Source organism: Mya arenaria, chromosome 6 (genome assembly GCF_026914265.1).
Source record: "Mya arenaria isolate MELC-2E11 chromosome 6, ASM2691426v1".
NCBI lineage: Eukaryota > Metazoa > Mollusca > Bivalvia > Myida > Myidae > Mya > Mya arenaria.
The window spans coordinates 9,129,734-9,153,818 of NC_069127.1; the positions used below are offsets into that span (position 1 = coordinate 9,129,734).

At 36.6% G+C, this 24,085-nt stretch overlaps 1 protein-coding gene across 1 annotated transcript; it reads left to right on the forward strand.

Moving 5' to 3' along the window:
- The first annotated feature begins 2,525 nt into the window (after positions 1-2,525).
- LOC128236532 (venom nerve growth factor 1-like) lies at positions 2,526-23,174 on the forward strand. The gene is made up of 4 exons (XM_052951441.1): positions 2,526-2,669; positions 9,387-9,586; positions 22,039-22,259; positions 22,889-23,174. The coding sequence occupies exons 2-4, from the start codon at positions 9,392-9,394 to the stop codon at positions 23,019-23,021; spliced, it is 549 nt and encodes a 182-aa protein (XP_052807401.1). The 5' UTR covers positions 2,526-2,669; positions 9,387-9,391; the 3' UTR covers positions 23,022-23,174.
- Positions 23,175-24,085: the final 911 nt, after the last annotated feature.

The following is a 24,085-nucleotide window of genomic DNA, read 5'->3' on the forward strand; positions in this document are numbered from 1 at the left end:
AAAGCAGATAGTGTCCGAGGTTATTTTTTACATTATTGCAACGAGCAGAACACCGATGGCACACATTTCTGCACGTATGTTACTAATGACGACTAATAACTGTCATATACACAGGATCCGATTGTATCCTCGAATTATATGCTCGACCCCTCTACTTTCAGTCGACAACTCTGAAAAAAGGTCGACCATTATGAAAAATAAAACTTTCAGCGAACTCCTTCTGAAAAATAAAACTTTCATGCGATCGCTCTGTAAAATGAAAGGTTCAGTGTACTTCTCGATGAGGACAGAAAGATAGAACGGCGGTTATTACCCCATTGTCAAGAGTGCACAATACAATTGAAGTGATATACGAACAATTTTTTATTCTTAACCTTTTTATAAATATTATTTCTGCATATAAAAAATTGTATTGTACATTTCTAATATCAATAATCACGCAAGCAATGCCATCTCGGAATGTTAGTGGGAAAACATAAATATGACGTATAAAGTATTGCCATAAAACATTTAATAACAGTTCTTTTGTAGTCTAACTCACGGAATTTATGTTTGCAAAGATTTATCTTTTTTGAACTTTGCTGGAATTTTGTTAGATTACTTCCTGTTATGAAAAACACTAAACAATTCTGGCAGATACTCATTTCAGTAGAACTTTGTATATTCAAGTAAAACAAATCGAATAACTCTATTAAGCTTGTCCGGCAAAACCGAAAATGTTCTGTTACATTGGCAGAAAAGTGTAAACAGTAAAGCTCTAATTGATCTTTTGATGATATTGTATCATTGTACTAAACATTTTGTTCACATTTCAAACGAATCTTCGCTATCTGATCCTATACAGCTTAACAGAACAGAATAGAACATTTATTTAGATACAAGCATATACAGCTTATGGTCATCGAAACAATCATCATAGCATGCACAACCGCTCAGATAAATTAACTTGATCACAAACAAATAACAGCAAGAGAGCATACAGCCTATACATTGTCAACGAGTCCATTTGAGCCAACATATTTAGATTACTTAAACATTACACACGAGTTAAATACTACCGATTTACAGCACTTCCTCTGCGAAAGAGAGATTATACTATATGTACCGGTAAACTTGTATATTTGTACTGTTTACGCCATGTATATGTTGCTATTAGCTCTATTAGACCATAGAATAAACAAACAAAAAATACGATTGTGAAATGTTTGTTCTTGTTGGACAATTTACCCATGTAGAAAATATCAAACTTGTCAACTATCAAATTATTCACAATTTTGTAAGTCTTTTTTTGTTAAATGGACTAGACACCAGATGGTCCAATAATCGGCATTTACAGTACTTCCTCAAAACAAGCCTAAGATTGTCATTGCGAGCTAGTAGGAGGCCGATAACACATCATTTTACAAGATAAAAAGAATAAACGCAAGAATCATGTTGCTGTCTCATCTGAGTTTCCCCGTTTAAAATAGCGCATAATTGTTTCCCAGTTTAAATAATATCTGTTTATGAGTGCATAAATATACCGACGCTTTATTTTAAATTTACTGCGATTTACATGGTTACAACCAAGTAAATTTCGAATTGGAAAATGCGCAGACACTGCGAAAGATGCATTTGTCCTTATGTCATTGTTATGCAAGTTGTTTTGACATTTGTCTGTTTTCTTGCTATTGCATCATCTGGTCCCTTTGGTGTCTAAGCACACTTTTCACAAGTTTGATAGAACACTTTCGCAACGACTTTTTCGAATGAGCTGTTAATGCCACTATGCACCTTCCCCTTAAAAACCTCAATAAATAACTACATCTTTAGGGAGCAACCAGTTTACAGATCATGAGAAATGGGGCTCACTTTTCTCGGTGCTCCCCTAAATGTAGACTATTGATAGACTAAAGGAGGGAGACATACGGATATGAAACAAACAGGAAGAAGGGAGACAGAAACACTCGGACCGACAGTGGTTTTGGATTACAAACAAATAATGGTATATTTTATATTAGTGTTTAAGATTGAAATTAAATTCCCTTGTATACGATTGCATGCCAACATTCAGCAATATAATACCAATGTGTAATAGTCAGGCAATCTGACATTTGGCCAAGGAACAGTCAAACCAATCAAAGTACAGACTGACAGACGGACGAATGAACATTTGATCTATAGTTAATAAAGAACACGTCAACATTTCGCTATTAACACAAACAAATCGTCTAGCTTTACTTTTGTTGTCGATATCGGATAAAAAAAAAAACAATACTAAAATACAACCAAAAAGCACCATTTCGGGCTAGAAATGATCAGAATTTCATTGCAGGAGTACCCCAAAGCCTTTCTGCAAACATTTAAAACCATTCTTTTTTTGTTCTGAAGGACTGACGCTTGTCAAAAGGTTGCGCTCCTTATTGGAGCCGCCCCTGATTCATGACACATGTCACGATTATTGATAATAATTGTTGGCACAAACCAGTATATAACTGCACGTTGCTTTGAAGATGGCCAGTTCCTCCGGGAGATCTCTACAAGTATGCATTACATCAACTGCTGTGTCTTTTGGAGGACCCTTTACGTGTGTCTTCTCTCTGTTCGGCTAGTATTTTCTTTCTTTATTGAAAGCAAAGGCACTGATTTTTTTGAATCTCCGGACAATTTTGAAGAATTCAAACCGAAAGGTAGGTACAATTTTACCTTTTCATATCTATGTTAAACACATTCAAGGTATTTAAATGATCGATACATATCTTTAAAGCCCCATTATTTGCATTTTTGGAGTATGAAAAAGAAAACATTTATGAATTTACGCAGGTTAGAAATAAATTCAATTCAATAACATATTTTCAATAAGCAATTTATTTTAATAAGTCGGCAAACGGACTTTTAGTCTTGCGCGTTTCGTGGATATTTCTCTGGATCATTCCTGTATTAATTCATACAGTCTGCATGAACACACGAAAACGTGCGCAACCCGCTTAATATTATAAAGTACACACATACCAAATTGGTAGACGTTGCAGACGAAGTTGTCAACATATTATTTTTTTGTAAGTAATTTAAGCATTCTTTTAATAGAGAAATGCTTCATATAATTTTGTCGACCTTTTGATTATTACATCATAAGGAAATACACGTTCAAGAGGTATAATTCAATCTTTTGTTTACTTCTTTGTTCTAAAATGTAAACAAACTGGCCAAACTGATAAATCGGACTTTAAGCGATAAAGTATGTTATTCTTAGTCGAATTCACTGTCATGTAAAATGGTGACCAAGTAATATACCGTTTGAAATGAGTTTGGTTGAATGACCCAATTAAGTGAAAATCCATTATGATTAGTATGTTTTCCCTCAGTAGATTTATGCTCTTTTAAATAGTATGCAAATTAACTGAGCAAGGTGGTGTTACTTGTTATATCGGTTAGTAGAACATTTTATACATTCTATATCTCTTTACGTGAAATGATTTAAATACTACAGATTGTATGTACGATAATGATGGATGGAATATATTATATAACTTGTATTTTGCAAATTTTAAGCAATTTATCAATAATATATATCCAACTATCGGAAACAAATCTTATCGAAGACAATGCATTTTTCTTAATACATACATACAAATATTCTATACCAATGCGAACGTAGCTTATCAAACGAAAAAAATCACAAAGAAGCGTTTAGCGACGGCCGCACTTATTTTGTTAAGAACTGGGCCAGTCATAATAATGTCTTTCTTTCGAGTGAATTTCTGAATATGCTACTTCATGGTAGGTCGTTGCTGGGCGTGATTACCTGACTAAATCTAAAGTAAAAATGCACATTTTTAGGTTACAAATCACTAAACTGTACAGGTCATATGAAACCTGGGACAAATAATAATCCTACTCCGTAATGAAACTAAAGGAAACAGCAGGAGTTCATTCCCTTGTTGCGACTGTGCATAACAATACTTCAACAAATTAACAGATGACATACTGATATTGTTTCTTACTGATATGTTTATATTAATTTTTCATACCTGAAAAAAAGAACAATTACTCAGGATATTTATGATATAGATTTGAGTTAATTTAACTGTTCCGATTAAAAAAATCAGCTTATACATTACTTTAAGATCTTACTTATATACTAGTATCAGGGGTATACATAAAGTGAGCCTGCAACGGGTTAAGTGAGGTTTTTGATAATGATGGTAATGTATAAAACACCTTGTTTAAGGTCACATTCACATCTTTTTCGGCTTTGTTGTCGTTTGGCTTCTCGCGTTATTTTTTGTTAAATTTTAGTTTGTAGATTCCAAAGCAAACAAGGAAACCTTCGAAGAATATGATGTTTACAAATTTGAGAAGCGAGACTTTTGAGTCTGATTAGCATTTCCGCTAAAACATACTATTTTACAATATATTGTCTCATCTAATCTTTTTAAATGTTGATTTTTAGATCCTTTTTGCTGCCGTGGTTGAAGCAGAGCCTTCATAATAGCATAAACATGTCGGCTTAACCACCTTAATGTTTACTCAAGCTAGTTTATACACATTTTCGAGACTTGATACTTGTTGATTTCTATGCACTGTCTTCATGAAAAATATGTCATAGTTTTGTACTATTTAGAAGAAAGTGGCATTGACCATATTCAACTTAATGCTTCATTCAATAAATATAAACAAAGGGATTGCTCACTTTATTTTCGAAGTGAATTGATTGATAGATGGCTTGATTGATAGACCGCTCTAAGATAAGGGTGTACTTTTGTCATTGATCTTGTGATTTGTGGTTGCTTTTAACGCATGTTTAATGAATAGGTTCCGATTTATTAATATGGGAATCATTTGTGGCGCGAACTTCAGCGATAGTTTAAGAGTTATCACTCTGATACTTGGTACACATTACCACCATGACAGGTTGAAGTGTTGGTGGTATTTCCGTTACCAACGGTCATTTCGTCTTAGAGTAATGTGCCCTTGAATATGGCTTTTACACTTTTGGCTACAGTTTTTAGAGAAAACTTCTCCCACAGTTAAAGAGGTATGATTCTCATGGATGGTACATATTACCACCATGATGTGAAGTTATGCATGGAATAAACATGTTTTGTGACCTACGCCCATTTAATATTTGCCCTTGAAAAACGATTTTACACTTTGGGCGATTTTGGAGTTTGCGGAACGAAGTACTTCCACAGTTTTAGATATGTGACTCTAATACTTTATATTAATCCTACATCATATTATAATGGTGGATAGTAGTACTTAACCTATTATTCTCGATCTATGGCTAATGACTCCGGCCAACTCTTTTTTAAATGTATTGTACTCGATTTGATCTGGTGGAAAATAAGAATTAATTACGTTTCTATTATTTTGAAAATCCAATAAGATTTTTATTTTAACATTTGCCTGAGTAAATCAATAACAACCTGTGAGTTCGAATAATCATTTCTAAAATGTTGCATGAACTAGCATCAGGTAAACAAATATCTTTTACCAAAAAGTGTCTACAGCCAAGACAGAGTTAGGAAATTAAAACCGCCGCATATAACCAACATTAGAATAGAAAATATTGCAAACAATACATTTTTTTTTTTTGGGGGGGGGGGGGATTCCGGTACCCTTTTCATTATTTATGTAAAATATATAGTGTATAATACTATGTTAAAATACTGTGTTTTACTACATTTTCGTAATCAGACACGAAAACCATGCTTAAACCACCGCAGACGCACTTTACATGTGTTTTATAATGTCATCAAACTCAATAAAGAAGAAAACAATTAGATACGCTCAAAATGTAACCATTTCGCACTAGAAAATATTAGAAATTTATTGTGGGAGTACCCCCGAACCCCTCTGCCAACACTTTAAAGCTGCACTCTCACAGATTGAACGTTTGGACAACTTTTTTATTTTTTTGTCTTGGAAAGAGCCAATTTGTGCGAAAATCCATGGAAACCAGTTATATAAGACTGCTGAAAACAAATTAGATCGCAGATTTTTATATTTAAGTTCAAAAAATGATGTTTTATGCATTCTTCTTAAACCGTTAGTAACGGTTAGTAACGGTAACTAACCAATATAACGGTTTAAGCCATAAAACATTAATTTTCAAACAAAAATATGAAAATCTATGATCTGAGGTTTTGTCAGCAGTTTTATATCATTGGTTTGCAGATATTTACGCAAACATTTGCCCTTTCCAAGACAAAAATTAAAAAGTTGTAACAATGGTAAATCTGTTAGAGTGCAGCTTTAAATCAAATAAATTTCTGTTCTGAGGAAGGGGCGCAAGTCAAAAGGTTACGGCCCTAAGTTACGTCCCCTCAAACGTCAAATCCTGGGCTTGCCCCTGGCATTCTAGGAAGGCGGATATCTGAGATTTTGTGTTTTCATGTTTTCACGTAGATAAGCGAAAATGCGCCATGTGACGGGGCGGCAATGCGCCATGTGACGCGGCGGCAATGCGCCATATATGTCCCGCCAATTGTTGCCTTGTCGCCCCGTCATTTAAAACATTTCAGCTACGATCTTAAGCACCATAATCAAACATCGACGTTACAAAGCTCACACGTAAGATGAAATTAATCATCAAGGGTACAAAAACGTCAACACTAGAAAAAAATATTGGTTCAAAAGTACGCGTTTGTAAATAAAACCGACAATTCACTTTAAGTGAACATGTTCATGTTACCGTAAGGAGGTCATATAAATGAATTTATTTAAGTACGAAACCATATATATCATTGTAGTAATGCTCATTTGTCATTTTTTCAAGGTATTCACACTTATCACATATTTCTAACTGATGAGAAAGGTGAGAACCAGGAATTAAATAACAAATAAACTATGATGAATACAAATTTAATTCTTCAGAAAACTGCGCATGATATACAACATGTGAGAAATTATATGGGTTTTTTTTATTCAGAGCACCTTTGTCGGTAACACCTGCCCTCTGTCCACAGCTGCCATAGCTAACAATAGTTCTGAGCATTTTAAATAGCTTTGCCATACAAAACAGGAAATAGTTGTTCATTGACTATCTCGCAATAACAAAGTTTGTGTGGGGACTTGTATTTCAATATAGATTCTAGTAAAAAGAATTTATCTTAGTGCCATATGATCGTTATTTGCTACATATGTTCACTAAACTTCAGTCAGTGTTCAAAAATGAACTCACAGTTGTAGAAAATAATCAACATGTTGCTACGTTTATACAGATTTATGATTTTTGAGATTACGGCTAAAATCATTCATGAAACAGGCATTATCATTTGAGCATTACATATGGCCTCATTCAAAAAACTGATACAGTCTAAACTCTGTCTGATTCCAGAGGCCTCCAACCGTACATAGGTGCATGGATCGCTGACTGGTGATCCTCTACAAAGTGTTTTCACATCTTGTTTCTGGTCATCCATACTAACACGGATTCATTGTATGGACGTCTGGAACATAGAATCTTTTTTATCGAGACATAATATCTAACTCTTTTCATCACATGCATTCGTGTTCCTTCAAATCAATCATTTGAACTTTCATTGATTTCCTTCTATCATAATTGTTCAATACTCTTGCTATTGTACTACGGGGACTAATATGCCTGTAGGACCATCATGGCATCCTTGTTTTTAAATAATTCAGTATCGTGCAGATTGAAGATAATTGACGTTCAGTAAACATAATCATTCATATAATTGTTCACTAATTTGTCAACTATTGTCAGCCGTTCCCTTTTAACTATCACCACACACATCTCGACAACACTTTAAATAAACACTTTCAATTGCAAATCATCACTGAATTGAATGGCATAAATGCTTAAGTTGTAAATTTAACTTCACATTAAAATTACCTGACCAATTGTGTGACAGTTGTAATGTAATTTCTGCTTTGACCGTTTCATGGCAGTTTCTTCCTTTATAACTAACAATGTATTCACTGTAATGCATGATGCTTGTGAATAATGGGGACCATTAAACAAACATTAACCATTTTGGGGGGTAGGGGGCGGGGGTTTAATACTATTCAAATTGTAAACAAAAAAGGCGCCAGCTCAATGGATGAACAAATGTAAGTTTCTGGTTATTTCTTCTGTTTAAAGAATAGACTCGAAGCAGTAATGTAGTTGTGAACCTGCTCCTCACATCAAATTGGTTGCTACCTACATCGAGTTCAAACTCAATTTTAGGACAAAAGTTACGTTGGTATGGTTTGGATCAACGTGTAATGTCGAAATGAGTTTACAGGGTAAAATGCAGTGCGTTTTGCTGTTTCTCACTGTATTTGTCCTAGAAAGTAATTTTGTTGGCTAACCATAGTTATAGTGTTCCATGACAAGGTAAGCACTAGTTTTCAGTAAAAGTCCCCCCCCCCCCTTGTAAATGACGAATGACATTTTTGTCGGTGAATTTTTTATACTGGAATGAGTAAGCCAATGACACCATTGTTTTAACTTGGTAACTCATTTAAGTAGCATATAAACATTCAAATAAATGAGTGTCATTAGTAAAAGTAAGTGTGTTTGTGAGTATTTTGTATCAGCTGTCTTCACAATCGAACTAAATGGGAAACAATACATTCAAGGATATGTAAAACTATATAAGCTGGTCTATTAGCCTAACGCCGTTCACGGGTTCTTACCAGTTTTTACATATCCTTTCTCAGTACCTGATAACATTTCCACATGCAGCTCTGCAAAGGTATGAGACACAATAATAGTCAGGCTTTATTCTCACAATCAAACGTCCACTAGACTTTGACCAGTCGGTATCCTTAATTACAGCAGCTATATGCCACCATAGACTAGGAATATTCGTAATGAACGTAATAATACAGTGGCACACATTCTGCTTAAGTTAATTCTTTAAACGGAGAAATCACAACACATTTCCTTTCTACATCCAAGATGGTGGCTTTTTTGTTTACAATTTGAATGGTACGGTGCAGGTCGATTACCCGTCCTGCATTTTAAGACTTGGAGACCCTTACCACAAAATTGCCTTAGCTCAACGCTAAATGCAAATTAAATTGTATTTGTCCTATTTCTATTTCTAAATCTAATATACGTAAATTGTGTCTCAACCAAATAGATGAAAGAAACACTTGAAGTTTATAATATAAATATTTTAATTATTTTTAACTTTGATTAATCAATAAATTTAGATAAAACATCATTTACTGTCCTAGGAATTGTTAACCCATCATCACCATTCATTTTCAACCCTCTGTGAGACGCAACAGTATATTTTAATACCATAAATAATGAACACAAGTATGAATGAATAAAACAAAAACACAACAATTATAATATCTGGTATATCGACAATAATGCCAATTAGTGCTGGTCTTATTCGGCCGTTTTGACTCGATTTCATTCTAATTGTATCTTCTTTTCTTAGAAAAAATGCAAGGTAGACACTCGGGAAGCACCCACAACAACTACGAAGATTTCAAACGGAACCAAATGGATCTTCGCGGTCTTTACTCCACATTTAAGGCACATCCGGCACTCATGAACAGGCGCATGATGGTAAACGGTCACAACCCGCCGCCTCTTCCGGTAGATTGGGATGAAGCAGCAGGGGAGCTGTCTGTTTCGGTAAAATATGAATGTTGTTTACTGTTAATTATCACTTAAAATGTTGAATGTAATATTTATCATATCGTGCCAAAATATGTGACTATAGCTGTATGATACCTGTCTGTGCCATATACACGCCAGGCACCAATTTCTCGAAATTTCTTAAGTCCCTTATAACAGGATTAAGCTAAGCTGACATTTTTTGTATTCAAATAACTTGCGTAATATTTATTTATTTAAGAGTTTTTATGCTTTTGATAGGAATAATCATTATGGTAGTCACAGTAAATTATTTTTCTTTCATCAAAATCCAATTTAAGTATGCACATTGCCTTAGTGAAATAAGCTACTTAAGCCTGTTAAGCTTATTAAGAAGTTTCGAAAAATTTGGGCCAGAAATTTGTTAACGTCATCATTGTTAAGTTTCAAATCTTAGTTGCTAGGGCACATTTTTAACAAGGTTCGAGATAACTGCTGCTGCTGTATGCATTTAAATAAAAGAAATATGAACATATCGTAAACTATTTTAACTTTAAAACCTATAACGTTACTATTAACAACGTTTTTAACTTTAACGAAGTCATGTACATTCAGTCCGATATTTGTCGTTTTCGTAATAAATTGTAATGTTTCTTGATCGTCTATTGTTCACATTAAATGCCCAGGTAAGCGATATAAGGACAACATGGTCCTCTTGTTTATTTTCACAATTTGTTGAGAAATTAACGCAGATCAAATGAGTGGTTTCTGATCTTTTTTAATTGCACATGCAGTTTTTGCTTTATAGTAACATATGTTCATTCTTACAGAAACGCACTTCAATATTTGCTCCATTTACGCCGGTAATTATTTTGTTGTAATTGTCAACAAAGTCCTGCGATAGCGCTAGTTTATAAAATATATATTATATATATATTATATCTTGAACATATAAAATCTTTCCTACTCGAATATTTAAATAAAAAATCGTTAGTACCAAGTTCAAAAGTTCAATGTCACCAAATCTACGATACATCCATATAAGAACAGGAACGTCCACTTTGATAAACTACTGTGGCCGTGAGATAATTTGGTGATGCATTTTGTTTGCCAAAACTTTGATAATTTAAAACTTAAACTGAAAATACAAATGAGAAATATGACGTCTGCCATGATTTATGCAAGGTTTGTTCAAATATAAGCAAGCAATAGACAGAAAATACTCAAATGAGGTAGGCCTAAGTATTTATCTTCATAAGAACTATGTGTAATGACATGTCCTTGCACAGCATATCATGCATTGTATCAATGTCACAAATACCAATTGGTTTCTTTTGAGTGTAACTCAATCAATGTAAAGTACATTGACATCAACGTGACATACACATGAACACTCGATGTAAAGTACATTGACCTTGAACGTGGCATACTCCTGAACAATCGCTGTAAAGTACATTGAACTTGAACGTGGCATACACCTGAACAATCAATGTAAAGTACATTGACATTGAACGTGGCATACACCTAAACACTCGATGCAAAGTACACGGTCCTTCAACGTGGCATACACCTGAACAATCGATGTAAAGTACACTGTCCTTCAACGTGGCATACACCTGAACAATCGCTGTAAAGTACATTGACCTTCAACGTGACATACACCTGAACACTCGATGTAAAGTACATTGACCTTCAACGTGGCATACACCTGAACAATCGGTGTAAAGTACATTGACCTTCAACGTGGCATACACTTGAACAATCGGTGTAAAGTACATTGACCTTCAACGTGGCATACACCTGAACAATCGGTGTAAAGCACATTGACCTTCAACGTGGCATACACCTGAACAATCGGTGTAAAGTACATTGACCTTCAACGTGGCATACACCTGAACAATCGGTGTAAAGTACATTGACCTTCAACGTGGCATACACCTGAACAATCGTTGTAAAGTACATTGACCTTCAACGTGGCATACACCTGAATAATCGCTGTAAAGTACATTGACCTTCAACGTGGCATACACCTGAATACTCGCTGTAAAGAACATTGACCTTCAACGTCGCATACACCTGAACAATCGCTGTAAAGTACACTGTCCTTTAACGTGGCATACACCTGAACAATCGCTGTAAAGTACACTGTCCTTCAACGTGGCATACACCTGAATAATCGATGTAAAGTACATTGACCTTCAACGTGGCATACACCTGAACAATCGTTGTAAAGTACATTGACATTTAACGTGGCATACACCTGAACAATCGCTGTAAAGTACACTGTCCTTCAACGTGGCATACACCTGAACAATCGGTGTAAAGTACACTGACCTTCAACGTGGCATACACCTGAACAATCGATGTAAAGTACATTAACCTTCAACGTGGCATACACCTGAACAATCGATGTAAAGCACACTGTCCTTCAACGTCGCATACACCTGGACAATCGGTGTAAAGTATATTGACCTTCAACGTGGCATGCACATGAACAATCGCTGTAAAGTACATTGACCTTCAACTTGGCATACACCTGAACAATCGATGTAAAGTACATTGACCTTCAACGTGGCATACACATGAACAATCGATGTAAAGTACATTAGCCTTCAACGTGCCATACACCTGAACAATCGATGTAAAGTACATTGTCCTTCAACGTGGCATACACCTGAACAATCGGTGTAAAGTACATTGACCTTCAACGTGGCATACACCTGAATAATCGCTGTAAAGTACATTGACCTTCAACGTGGCATACACCTGAACAATCGCTGAAAAGTACACTGTCCTTTAACGTGGCATACACCTGAACAATCGATGTAAAGTACACTGTCCTTCAACGTGGCATACACCTGAATATTCGATGTAAAGTACATTGACCTTCAACGTGGCATACACCTGAACAATCGTTGTAAAGTACACTGTCCTTCAACGTGGCATACACCTGAATAATCGATGTAAAGTACATTGACCTTCAACGTGGCATACACCTGAACAATCGTTGTAAAGTACATTGACATTTAACGTGGCATACACCTGAACAATCGCTGAAAAGAACACTGTCCTTCAACGTGGCATACACCTGAACAATCGGTGTAAAGTACATTGACCTTCAACGTGGCATACACCAGAACAATCGATGTAAAGTACATTAACCTTCAACGTGGCATACACCGGAACAATCGGTGTAAAGCACACTGTCCTTCAACGTCGCATACACCTGAGCAATCGGTGTAAAGAATATTGACCTTCAACGTGGCATACACCTGAACAATCGCTGTAGAGTACATTGACCTTGAACTTGGCATACACCTGAACAATCGATGTAAAGTACACTGTCCTTCAACGTGGCATACACATGAACAATCGATGTAAAGTACATTAGCCTTCAACGTGGCATACACCTGAACAATCGATGTAAAGTACATTGTCCTTCAACGTGGCATACACCTGAACAATCGGTGTAAAGTACACTGTCCTTCAACGTGGCATACACCTGAACAATCGATGTAAAATACATTGACCTTCAACGTGGCATATACCTGAACAATCGGTGTAAAGTACATTGTCCTTTAACGTGGCATACACCTGAACAATCGCTGTAAAGTACATTGACCTTCAACGTGGCATACAACTGAACAATCGCTGAAAAGTACACTGTCCTTTAACGTGGCATACACCTGAACAATCGCTGTAAAGTACACTGTCCTTCAACGTGGCATACACCTGAATAATCGATGTAAAGTACATTGATCTTCAACGTGGCATATACCTGAACAACCGCTGAAAAGTACACTGTCCTTTAACGTGGCATACACCTGAACAATCGCTGAAAAGTACACTGTCCTTTAACGTGGCATACACCTGAACAATCGATGTAAATAACACTGTCCTTCAACGTGGCATACACCTGAATAATCGATGTAAAGTACATTGACCTTCAACGTGGCATACACCTGAACAATCGTTGTAAGGTACATTGACATTTAACGTGGCATACACCTGAACAATCGCTGTAAAGTACACTGTCCTTCAACGTGGCATACACCTGAACAATCGATGTAAAGAACACTGACCTTCAACGTGGCATACACCTGAACAATCGATGTAAAGTACATTAACCTTCAACGTGGCATACACCGGAACAATCGGTGTAAAGCACACTGTCCTTCAACGTCGCATACACCTGAACAATCGGTGTAAAGTATATTGACCTTCAACGTCGCATACACCTGAACAATCGCTGTAAAGTACATTGATCTTCAACTTGGCATACACCTGAACAATCGATGTAAAGTACACTGTCCTTCAACGTGGCATACACATGAACAATCGATGTAAAGTACATTAGCCTTCAACGTGGCATACACCTGAACAATCGATGTAAAGTACATTGTCCTTCAACGTGGCATACACCTGAACAATCGGTATAAAGTACACTGTCCTTCAACGTGGCATACACCTGAACAATCGATGTAAAGTACATTGACCTTCAACGTGGCATATACCTGAACAATCGGTGTAAAGTACATTGACCTTCAACGTGGCATACACCTGAATAATCGCTGTAAAGTACATTGACCTTCAACTTGGCATACACCTGAACAATCGGTGTAAAGTACACTGTCCTTTTACGTGGCATACACCTGAACAATCGCTGTAAAGTACACAGTCCTTCAACGTGGCATACACCTGAACAATCGGTGTAAAGTACATTGCCATTTAACGTGGCATACACCTGAACAATCGTTGTAAAGCACACTGTCCTTCAACGTCGCATACACCTGAACAATCGGTGTAAAGTACACTCACCTTCAACGTGGCATACACCTGAACAATCGATGTTAAGTACATTGACCTTCAACGTGGCATACACCTGAATAATCGATGTAAAGTACATTGACCTTCAACGTGGCATACACCTGAACAATCGGTGTAAAGTACATTGACATTTAACGTGGCATACACCTGAACAATCGTTGTAAAGCACACTGTCCTTCAACGTCGCATACACCTGAACAATCGCTGTAAAGTACACTGTCCTTCAACGTGGCATACACCTGAACAATCGGTGTAAAGTACACTGACCTTCAACGTGGCATACACCTGAACAATCGATGTAAAGTACATTAACCTTCAACGTGGCATACACCTGAACAATCGCTGTAAAGCACACTGTCCTTCAACGTCGCATACACCTGGACAATCGGTGTAAAGTATATTGACCTTCAACGTGGCATACACCTGAACAATCGCTGTAAAGTACATTGACCTTCAACTTGGCATACACCTGAACAATCGATGTAAAGTACATTGTCCTTCAACGTGGCATACACATGAACAATCGATGTAAAGTACATTGTCCTTCAACGTGGCATACACCTGAACAATCGATGTAAAGTACATTGTCCTTCAACGTGGCATACACCTGAACAATCGGTGTAAAGTACATTGACCTTCAACGTGGCATACACCTGAATAATCGCTGTAAAGTACATTGACCTTCAACGTGGCATACACCTGAACAATCGCTGAAAAGTACACTGTCCTTTAACGTGGCATACACCTGAACAATAACTGTAAAGTACACTGTCCTTCAACGTGGCATACACCTGAATAATCGATGTAAAGTACATTGACCTTCAACGTGGCATACACCTGAACAATCGTTGTAAAGTACATTGACATTTAACGTGGCATACACCTGAACAATCGCTGAAAAGTACACTGTCCTTCAACGTGGCATACACCTGAACAATCGGTGTAAAGTACACTGACCTTCAATGTGGCATACACCTGAACAATCGATGTAAAGTACATTAACCTTCAACGTGGCATACACCGGAACAATCGGTGTAAAGCACACTGTCCTTCAACGTCGCATACACCTGAACAATCGGTGTAAAGTATATTGACCTTCAACGTGGCATACACCTGAACAATCGCTGTAAAGTACATTGACCTTCAACTTGGCATACACCTGAACAATCGATGTAAAGTACACTGTCCTTCAACGTGGCATACACATGAACAATCGATGTAAAGTACATTAGCCTTCAACGTGGCATACACCTGAACAATCGATGTAAAGTTTATTGTCCTTCAACGTGGCATACACCTGAACAATCGGTGTAAAGTACACTGTCCTTCAACGTGGCATACACCTGAACAATCGATGTAAAGTACATTGACCTTCAACGTGGCATATACCTGAACAATCGGTGTAAAGTACATAGTCCTTTAACGTGGCATACACCTGAACAATCGCTGTAAAGTACATTGACCTTCAACGTGGCATACACCTGAACAATCGCTGAAAAGTACACTGTCCTTTAACGTGGTATACACCTGAACAATCGCTGTAAAGTACACTGTCCTTCAACGTGGCATACACCTGAATAATCGATGTAAAGTACATTGACCTTCAACGTGGCATATACCTGAACAATCGCTGAAAAGTACACTGTCCTTTAACGTGGCATACACCTGAACAATCGCTGAAAAGTACACTGTTCTTTAACGTGGCATACACCTGAACAATCGCTGTAAAGTACTTTGTCCTTCAACGTGGCATACACCTGAATAATCGATGTACATTGACCTTCAACGTGGCATACACCTGAACAATCGTTGTAAAGTACATTGATATTTAACGTGGCATACACCTGAACAATCGCTGTAAAGTACACTGTCCTTCAACGTGGCATACACCTGAACAATCGATGTAAAGTACACTGACCTTCAACGTGGCATACACCTGAACAATCGATGTAAAGTACATTAACCTTCAACGTGGCATACACCGGAACAATCGGTGTAAAGCACACTGTCCTTCAACGTGGCATACACCTGAACAATCGGTGTAAAGTACATTGACCTTCAACGTCGCATACACCTGAACAATCGCTGTAAAGTACATTGATCTTCAACTTGGCATACACCTGAACAATCGATGTAAAGTACACTGTCCTTCAACGTGGCAAACACATGAACAATCGATGTAAAGTACATTAGCCTTCAACGTGGCATACACCTGAACAATCGATGTAAAGTACATTGTCCTTCAACGTGGCATACGCCTGAACAATCGGTGTAAAGTACATTGACCTTCAACCTGGCATACACCTGAATAATCGCTGTAAAGTACATTGACCTTCAACGTGGCATACACCTGAACAATCGCTGAAAAGTACACTGTCCTTTAACGTGGCATACACCTGAACAATCGCTGTAAAGTACACTGTCATTCAACGTGGCATACACCTGAATAATCGATGTAAAGTACATTGACCTTCAACGTGGCATACACCTGAACAATCGTTGTAAAGTACATTGACATTTAACGTGGCATACACCTGAACAATCAGTGTAAAGCACACTGTCCTTCAACGTCGCATACACCTGAACAATCTGTGTAAAGTATATTGACCTTCAACGTGGCATACACCTTAACAATCGCTGTAAAGTACATTGACCTTCAACTTGGCATACACCTGAACAATCGATGTAAAGTACACTGTCCTTCAACTTGGCATACACATGAACAATCGATGTAAAGTACATTAGCCTTCAACGTGGCATACACCTGAACAATCGATGTAAAGTACACTGTCCTTCAACGTGGCATACACCTGAACAATCGATGTAAAGTACACTGACCTTCAACGTGGCATATACCTGAACAATCGGTGTAAAGTACATAGTCCTTTAACGTGGCATACACCTGAACAATCGCTGTAAAGTACATTGACCTTCATCGTGGCATACACCTGAACAATCGCTGAAAAGTACACCGTCCTTTAACGTGGCATACACCTGAACAATCGCCGTAAAGTACACTGTCCTTCAACGTGGCATACACCTGAACAATCGATGTAAAGTACATTGACCTTCAACGTGGCATATACCTGAATAATCGCTGAAAAGTACACTGTCCTTTAACGTGGCATACACCTGAACAATCGCTGAAAAGTACACTGTCCTTTAACGTGGCATACACCTGAACAATCGCTGTAAAGTACTTTGTCCTTCAACGTGGCATACACCTGAATAATCGATGTAAAGTACAATGACCCTCAACGTGGCATACAACTGAACAATCAATGTAAGGTACAATGACCCTCAACGTGGCATACAACTGAACAATCAATATAAGGTACAATGACCCTCAACGTGGCATACAACTGAAAAATCAATGTAAGGTACAATGACCCTCAACGTGGCATACAACTGAACAATTAGTGTAAGGTACATTCGACCTGAACATGGTATATAACTGTCCATTAAAAGTACACATTTCATAAATGTCAAGAACAATGTCTAATGAATTGACAATATTATAACACAATGTTAAGAATGACATGGTACCATGCATTGCACTCATTACATCGACGTAAGATTACGTAAATTTGCGTAAAGTCAGTAAATAGTTCGTACGTTGAGACACGTAGCCTATAAAAAATATTGTTATTCACAAAAATAGAGGTATTTTATCGACGGTCAAAACATACTCTGCCTCTTAGTAAATAGCAATGTTCATGCAGAATGAGTGTGAATAGTAATGGTTTCTACGCTAGATCACGTGACTTTCAGTTAGCATCCTTGATTTAACGACAAAGAGCCGTCTGACAATGGCTGGATGTACATAATGTAAGGGCGGTATTGTATGTTCTTAGCGACACTGATACTGACAGGAAGTGGTCTTCTTAATTGGAACTGGACCTTGAACAATATATAGGCCCATTTTTAACAACGCTGTCCACGGTATTTTATTTTACAACGTCAATTAGGGATAGATTGAGTAGTTTCATTATGTTGCTTGCAAGTCATACCCACAGAATCAAAATTGCATACATCATACGTGCGTCACGAAAATGAATGACGTCGTATTTCAGATTTGGCATTTTGGTTAAGAATGTATATGACACAATCTATGTCAAGTAAATTGTATTCGACAAATAACATCACAATCATGTATGAACAAGAAAAAAAGAAAGTCTTGAAAATTGGCTTTGCTGTTTTCATATGGAAATAACAAAAATGTTGTAACTTTTGAAGCCAAAATGCAACCAATATCAAATATGTTTTTGACCCTGTAAATGAATAATAAAAAGTATTTCACCAACATGGTAGAAGAGATAATGGTTTACATTTCGTCAAAAACATCGTGACTGATGATTAGTTATTTTCGAATATCGATATTGTCGCGTGACTTTTTGCCGTGTAAACTAAGTACAATATAATTATATCCAAAAAAGGTTGTTCCACTATTTCTGAGTGATAGTGCCACCTATGCCACCTATGCCTTAACGATTTTAGTGTATAAGTGTGTTCCCCTTTTAATAATTTAGAAAGCACCTGAAGAAAACAACCTCCAAAATTCCACTAAGTCATTAATTGGTTTTATGAATTGGGTTATTATAAAGTTAGCGCTTCTGTGCTGACCATTAAAGAGACCTTCCGCGCCCGCCAGCCGAACTGAAGTTTTAGAAAATCAAACATTAGTAATAACTATTACTTAATAGGCAAATGCCAATTAATCACATGTTATGAATAACATACTAATACCATTCGTTACACATTATTACATGTAAATTTAAGTTCTTAAAGATGTACATCTAACATAGATACCAAACAGTTAAACAATGCAGTTTTTAACTCGGGCCGGGCCTCCTTGCTAGCTAGCTGTTTAGACATTGTGTGTTTGTTCTATAATGGTATGTCTGTGAAGTGGTGAATATATCGTAGTCTATACCACATGTATTGTGAATAGTCTGATTGGTTTGTATTGGTTTCACCTGTAGTAAGTACTGTATGGAAAACAATCTAGAATAGGAGTGATTTTGAAAGAATATATACAATTATTTACAATAAGTATTTCACATGAATTAAATGATTTTTTATTATAGTGGATGACGTAAGAACATGTAGGAATTCCATTAAAATTCAGCCCAATTCAAAAGTTTGTGAACGTTTATTTACAACATCAGGATGAGGAATCACGTGACATCAACGGGATTCTCACATGTGTCACCACGGATCAAAACCTATGTAAACAAGCAAGAAAGTGACAGTAATTTCTAAATAACTTTCTTTTAGAAAAAAGATAAGAAAATATGTTTTAGCCTATACAAATCTATGATATTTTCTGCTTTTACACGTATAAAATATTTTAGATATGCTTGCATTTTAATGATTCAATCCTTGGCCAAAATTTCAACTCGAAGGAATTTTGTAGAACGATGCAACGCTGTGTGCGCCGTGATTCTTTGTTTTGTACATATTTCTTAGTTATTAGTAATAGTTTATAAATCAGATATGCGTTAAAAAGTTAGTTTTGCTCAATAGTTTCATAAACATATTGTTCGTTAAATGTTTTTTTTATAGTTTTTTTTTTTCAATTAATATCGAGTTTTCAAGAAATGCTGTTGTAAATGTGAATGTTATATGTGCTGCAGTTAACGTGAACTTAAATCTTCTTCTCATATAAATAAAGCCGACTATGTTTAAATCGGTATGCTTAACAAACGTATCATAACATACTTATTTTATTCTATTGTATACTTTGTTTTGCTCTCTTAATTGTGACGAGAATGTATACAACACAAAACTCTTATTAATGGTATGAATTTATATCAATTTGATCGATTTGAAAATGTTCAATTTATGTTGAAGGCCATCAAAGGGAGACTTCCAAATACTCATTGTGCCTCTGTAGTTTCACCAAATGTTTACAAAGATAAATGGATACAGTAATAAATACAATAAAATGGACAGCAAAATACACTTTGAACAGCCAAACCCGTCCTTAGTACGTTCCAAAGTGAAAGAAAATCAACAGCCAAGAACTGATTACATTCAATAACAAAATCGCCATTCCTAAGGTTAATCATAAAAATGCTAACACTCCAGTTAAACCTGCTTCGAAAATGGTCAAAATATCTTTATCCAGAAGAAAACAGGAAAGAATAAGAAGCACTGACAAAGAAATTGACTACCATGAAAATGAACTTCTCTCGTAAGATGATCATTTGTATCTTGCATGGACTTTCGTGTAAGAATATAAGTATCTACCATGGCCGAGAGTGTAAGATAGGTTCCTTCCGACCCGAGCGTAGGGTGTTTTGCGGAAACGAGGTTTACCGGCGCGAGGGTCGGGATGAACCTATCTTACACGAGCGGCTATGGTAGATGCTTTTTCTCCCATCTCAGTTAAACAAATTTAAGTAAAAATGTTTTTTTGCCGGAACTCTTTTGTACTTAGTGAAAATAATTGCGTATGGATATGCGATAAATCATGATTGTCATGGATATGTACGCAGTGATATAGATTATGTTAATAGTCAAATCGGTCTTTAAATAGTTCTAAGGAGAGTGAAGCATTTTTTCTTGAAAGGTGCGTGTAAACTGTTTTATGGTGACATTTGAAGCGAGATATAATTAATTAGCGTTCTAAATATTACCACAAGACAAGATTTTCATGATGCTACAGACGACAGTCTTCAACAAGGGAGGTAATTATAATGTGGTGACCATTCAAAAGGTGTTCCATACGGGCATTTTATCTTCGCCCGTGGGCAAGATAAGAATTTCTAGCATGGTTATATTGTTGGATCTACTTATCTGATGTGGGAGAAAGGTTCATCCCAACCCGAGCCTAGTTTGTTATGCGAAAACAAGGTTTACAAAAGATTTAAAATTTCAAATAATACCATATGACAATGTTTCTATTGTGCTAGAGATGACAGTCTTCAACAAGGGAGGCAATTTTTGATGACAATAGCAGAGTAGTTCATTACGGTTTTTTATCTTTGATCTGGGTGGGGGGGTGATGGCTTTGACGCCATAGAATAGTATATTACCAACCAGACATCGCAGGTGGAATCTCTATTTAACTATTAATAATAACTAAGAAATATGTACAAAACAAAGAATCACGGCACACACAGCGTTGCATCGTTCTACAAAATTCCGTCGAATTGAAATTTTGGCCAAGGATTCCATCGTTAAAATACAAGCAAATCCAAAATATTTCACACTTGTAGAAGCAGAAAATAGCAAAGTCTTTAATATGCTAAGAAATATTTTCTTATCTTTTCTCTCAAAAAAGTTATTTAGAAATTAGTGTCACTTTCTTGCTTGTTTACATCGGTTTTGAACCGTGGTAACACATGTGAGAACCCCGTTGAAGTCACGTGATTCCACACCCTGATGTAGTAAATAAACGTTCACAAACTTTCGAATTGGACTGAATTTTAATGGAATTCCTACATGTTCTTACGTCACTCTCTATAATAAAAAATCATTTAATTCATGTGAATACTTATTGCAAATAACCTTAAAAATAGTAAGATTAAGTATAATCTGGTGGGCGTGTTGTCTGTCTGTCTCTCTCACTTAACTTATACGACCAAGTTGGATAAGAACAGAGTAAAATAGGGAAGACAATTGTTACTAATATGTTTGAAATACATTTTTTGACGCAGAAGCGGTTTGACATGGGCATGGCACAGTCAGTGTGCCCAGTTAAGATAAGCTGGGAGTTGATCTCGCGAGCCCGGGACATGAACGGGACGGAAGTGGAGGTGTTCCAGCCCCTGGACTCCAGCGACCGCTTCCAGTGGTTCTACACGGTCACGTGCGACCAGCGCCGTCTTCAGGAACGAGAGAATTGCCCACAATGCTGCTACGCAATCAACACGCAAATGTTAGTATTTCCCGAACACGGAAGTTTAAGTCACTCCGTCGGGACTATTCAACTTGTAATTGGCTGAATCGGTCAGTGATCGTGATCTTTATGTAACATGGTATATAACCTTACATACGTAATAATATATAGTTTCACCATTAATTATCCAAACTGCCATCCATGATATAGCTATATTAATAAACAACAGCATGGCTTCACTTCGCATTCAGCTGTACTTACCTACGTGTACGTCACTTCAGCTTATGCAGGCTATATCAATAACGTAGTATCACCCGTAAACTAGTAAGGTGGTATGTTTTTCGAAAGGAAGTATGAGATAGCTTTGGTTGTTGTAAGCATCGGCGTCGTCAGCGTGCAAAAACTTTAACATTGGCAGTAACTAAAATTCATTTCAAATAGAACATGTTGCCAAAGACAATGCAGCAAGACCAATACCTCTTGCCTTAATAGCCGAGCGTAGGAGTTGTTTCGCAAGGCTTTTGTTGTTATATTCTGTGGTTGCACTTGCCTGTCTGAATGCTTTTCACGCTAATCGTTCTTGATGGTGCTGATTAGGCGGACGCGTTTCCACAAGGATAATACATTGTATATTTGTTCGAATATTCGGCGCTTACATTTGATTTCAGGTACCTGTCTAGGTGCGTCCCCCGGCAGTCATACGTGATGGCGCTGATATGGCGACCGGAAATGGCCTCTTACGACTGGGGCTACATCCAGGTGGATTCAAGCTGCGACTGCGCCATCACACCCAAACACTGACATAACATTCTAATATTGTCAATGCTACATAAGAAGTTCCGATGGAAGGAGTGCTATTTTATCCAGTTTTCTAAAAAAAAACAAATGTCATTGACACTGGTCATTTTGCATAACCAAATGATGGTAGACATGGTGATTGTGAAAATTAAAGGGTTTAAACTTTCTATCAACGTTATACAGAATCATATGAAATCAAAATTTGTTAACTTGCTAAAGTGATTAAAGGCTTCATCACTTAACTTACATGTTCACAACAGCTCTCGAAATTCTCGATGGACCGTGATGTTACTATTATACGTAGTAGTAGTAGTAGTGGACGCATACAAATTGTTCTAAGTATGCTGTAGATGAAAACTGGATACCGTGTCAACATGAAGAATCGGTAATTCTTTGTACTACGTTAACTTTTTAGTCTGTATGTAAGATAGGTGATATGTTTGAATGCAGTTCAGGAACATACGATATCACTATATGCCCTATTCAACCTTGTTGTAACATTTATCTGTTCTCATACGATCATGAATAAAACAAGTCAGAAAAAAACGTGAAAAATACAAATTACGAGTTCAATTTATTTCTTTATAGATAAAAGTGTGTATAGTTTATTTCAATCTTATGAATGTACATAAAATATACAATTTACATGATAATTGTAAACAGATACATAATGAGTGCATTGCCTCAAATTTGAGTTACCGGAGCCTATGCATAACTATAACATTTTAAAATACTTCAATGTCACAAACGACTACAGCAAAAGTACGCATGTCGCTTTCAATTCTATTCAATTCAATATGTTTATTTCCTAATTGTAGGAGATATGCATTTTATATACAAATAGGAAAGTCAATATTCAAAATTCTAATGGAGCATTACACATATATACAACATGTGTTCAATTAGGATAATTAGTCTACCATCTGTACTTTTCATTGAGTCACATATGTGTCACATTCAACTTAAACACAATGAACACATTTGGATGTACTGAAATGATATCAGTAAGAATGTCATGTTCACGTCATCTTCAAGTAATGGCTGTATCGGAGCCCACATGAGCCTTA

Excerpts from the sequence above, each read along its gene's own strand:
- LOC128236532 (XM_052951441.1), top strand. The coding sequence starts at position 9,392 with ATGCAAGGTAGACACTCGGGAAGCACCCACAACAACTACGAAGATTTC. Across the intron at positions 9,587-22,038 it reads CAGGGGAGCTGTCTGTTTCG|AAGCGGTTTGACATGGGCAT; the intron begins GTAAAATATGAA and ends TTTTTGACGCAG. Across the intron at positions 22,260-22,888 it reads TACGCAATCAACACGCAAAT|GTACCTGTCTAGGTGCGTCC; the intron begins GTTAGTATTTCC and ends ATTTGATTTCAG.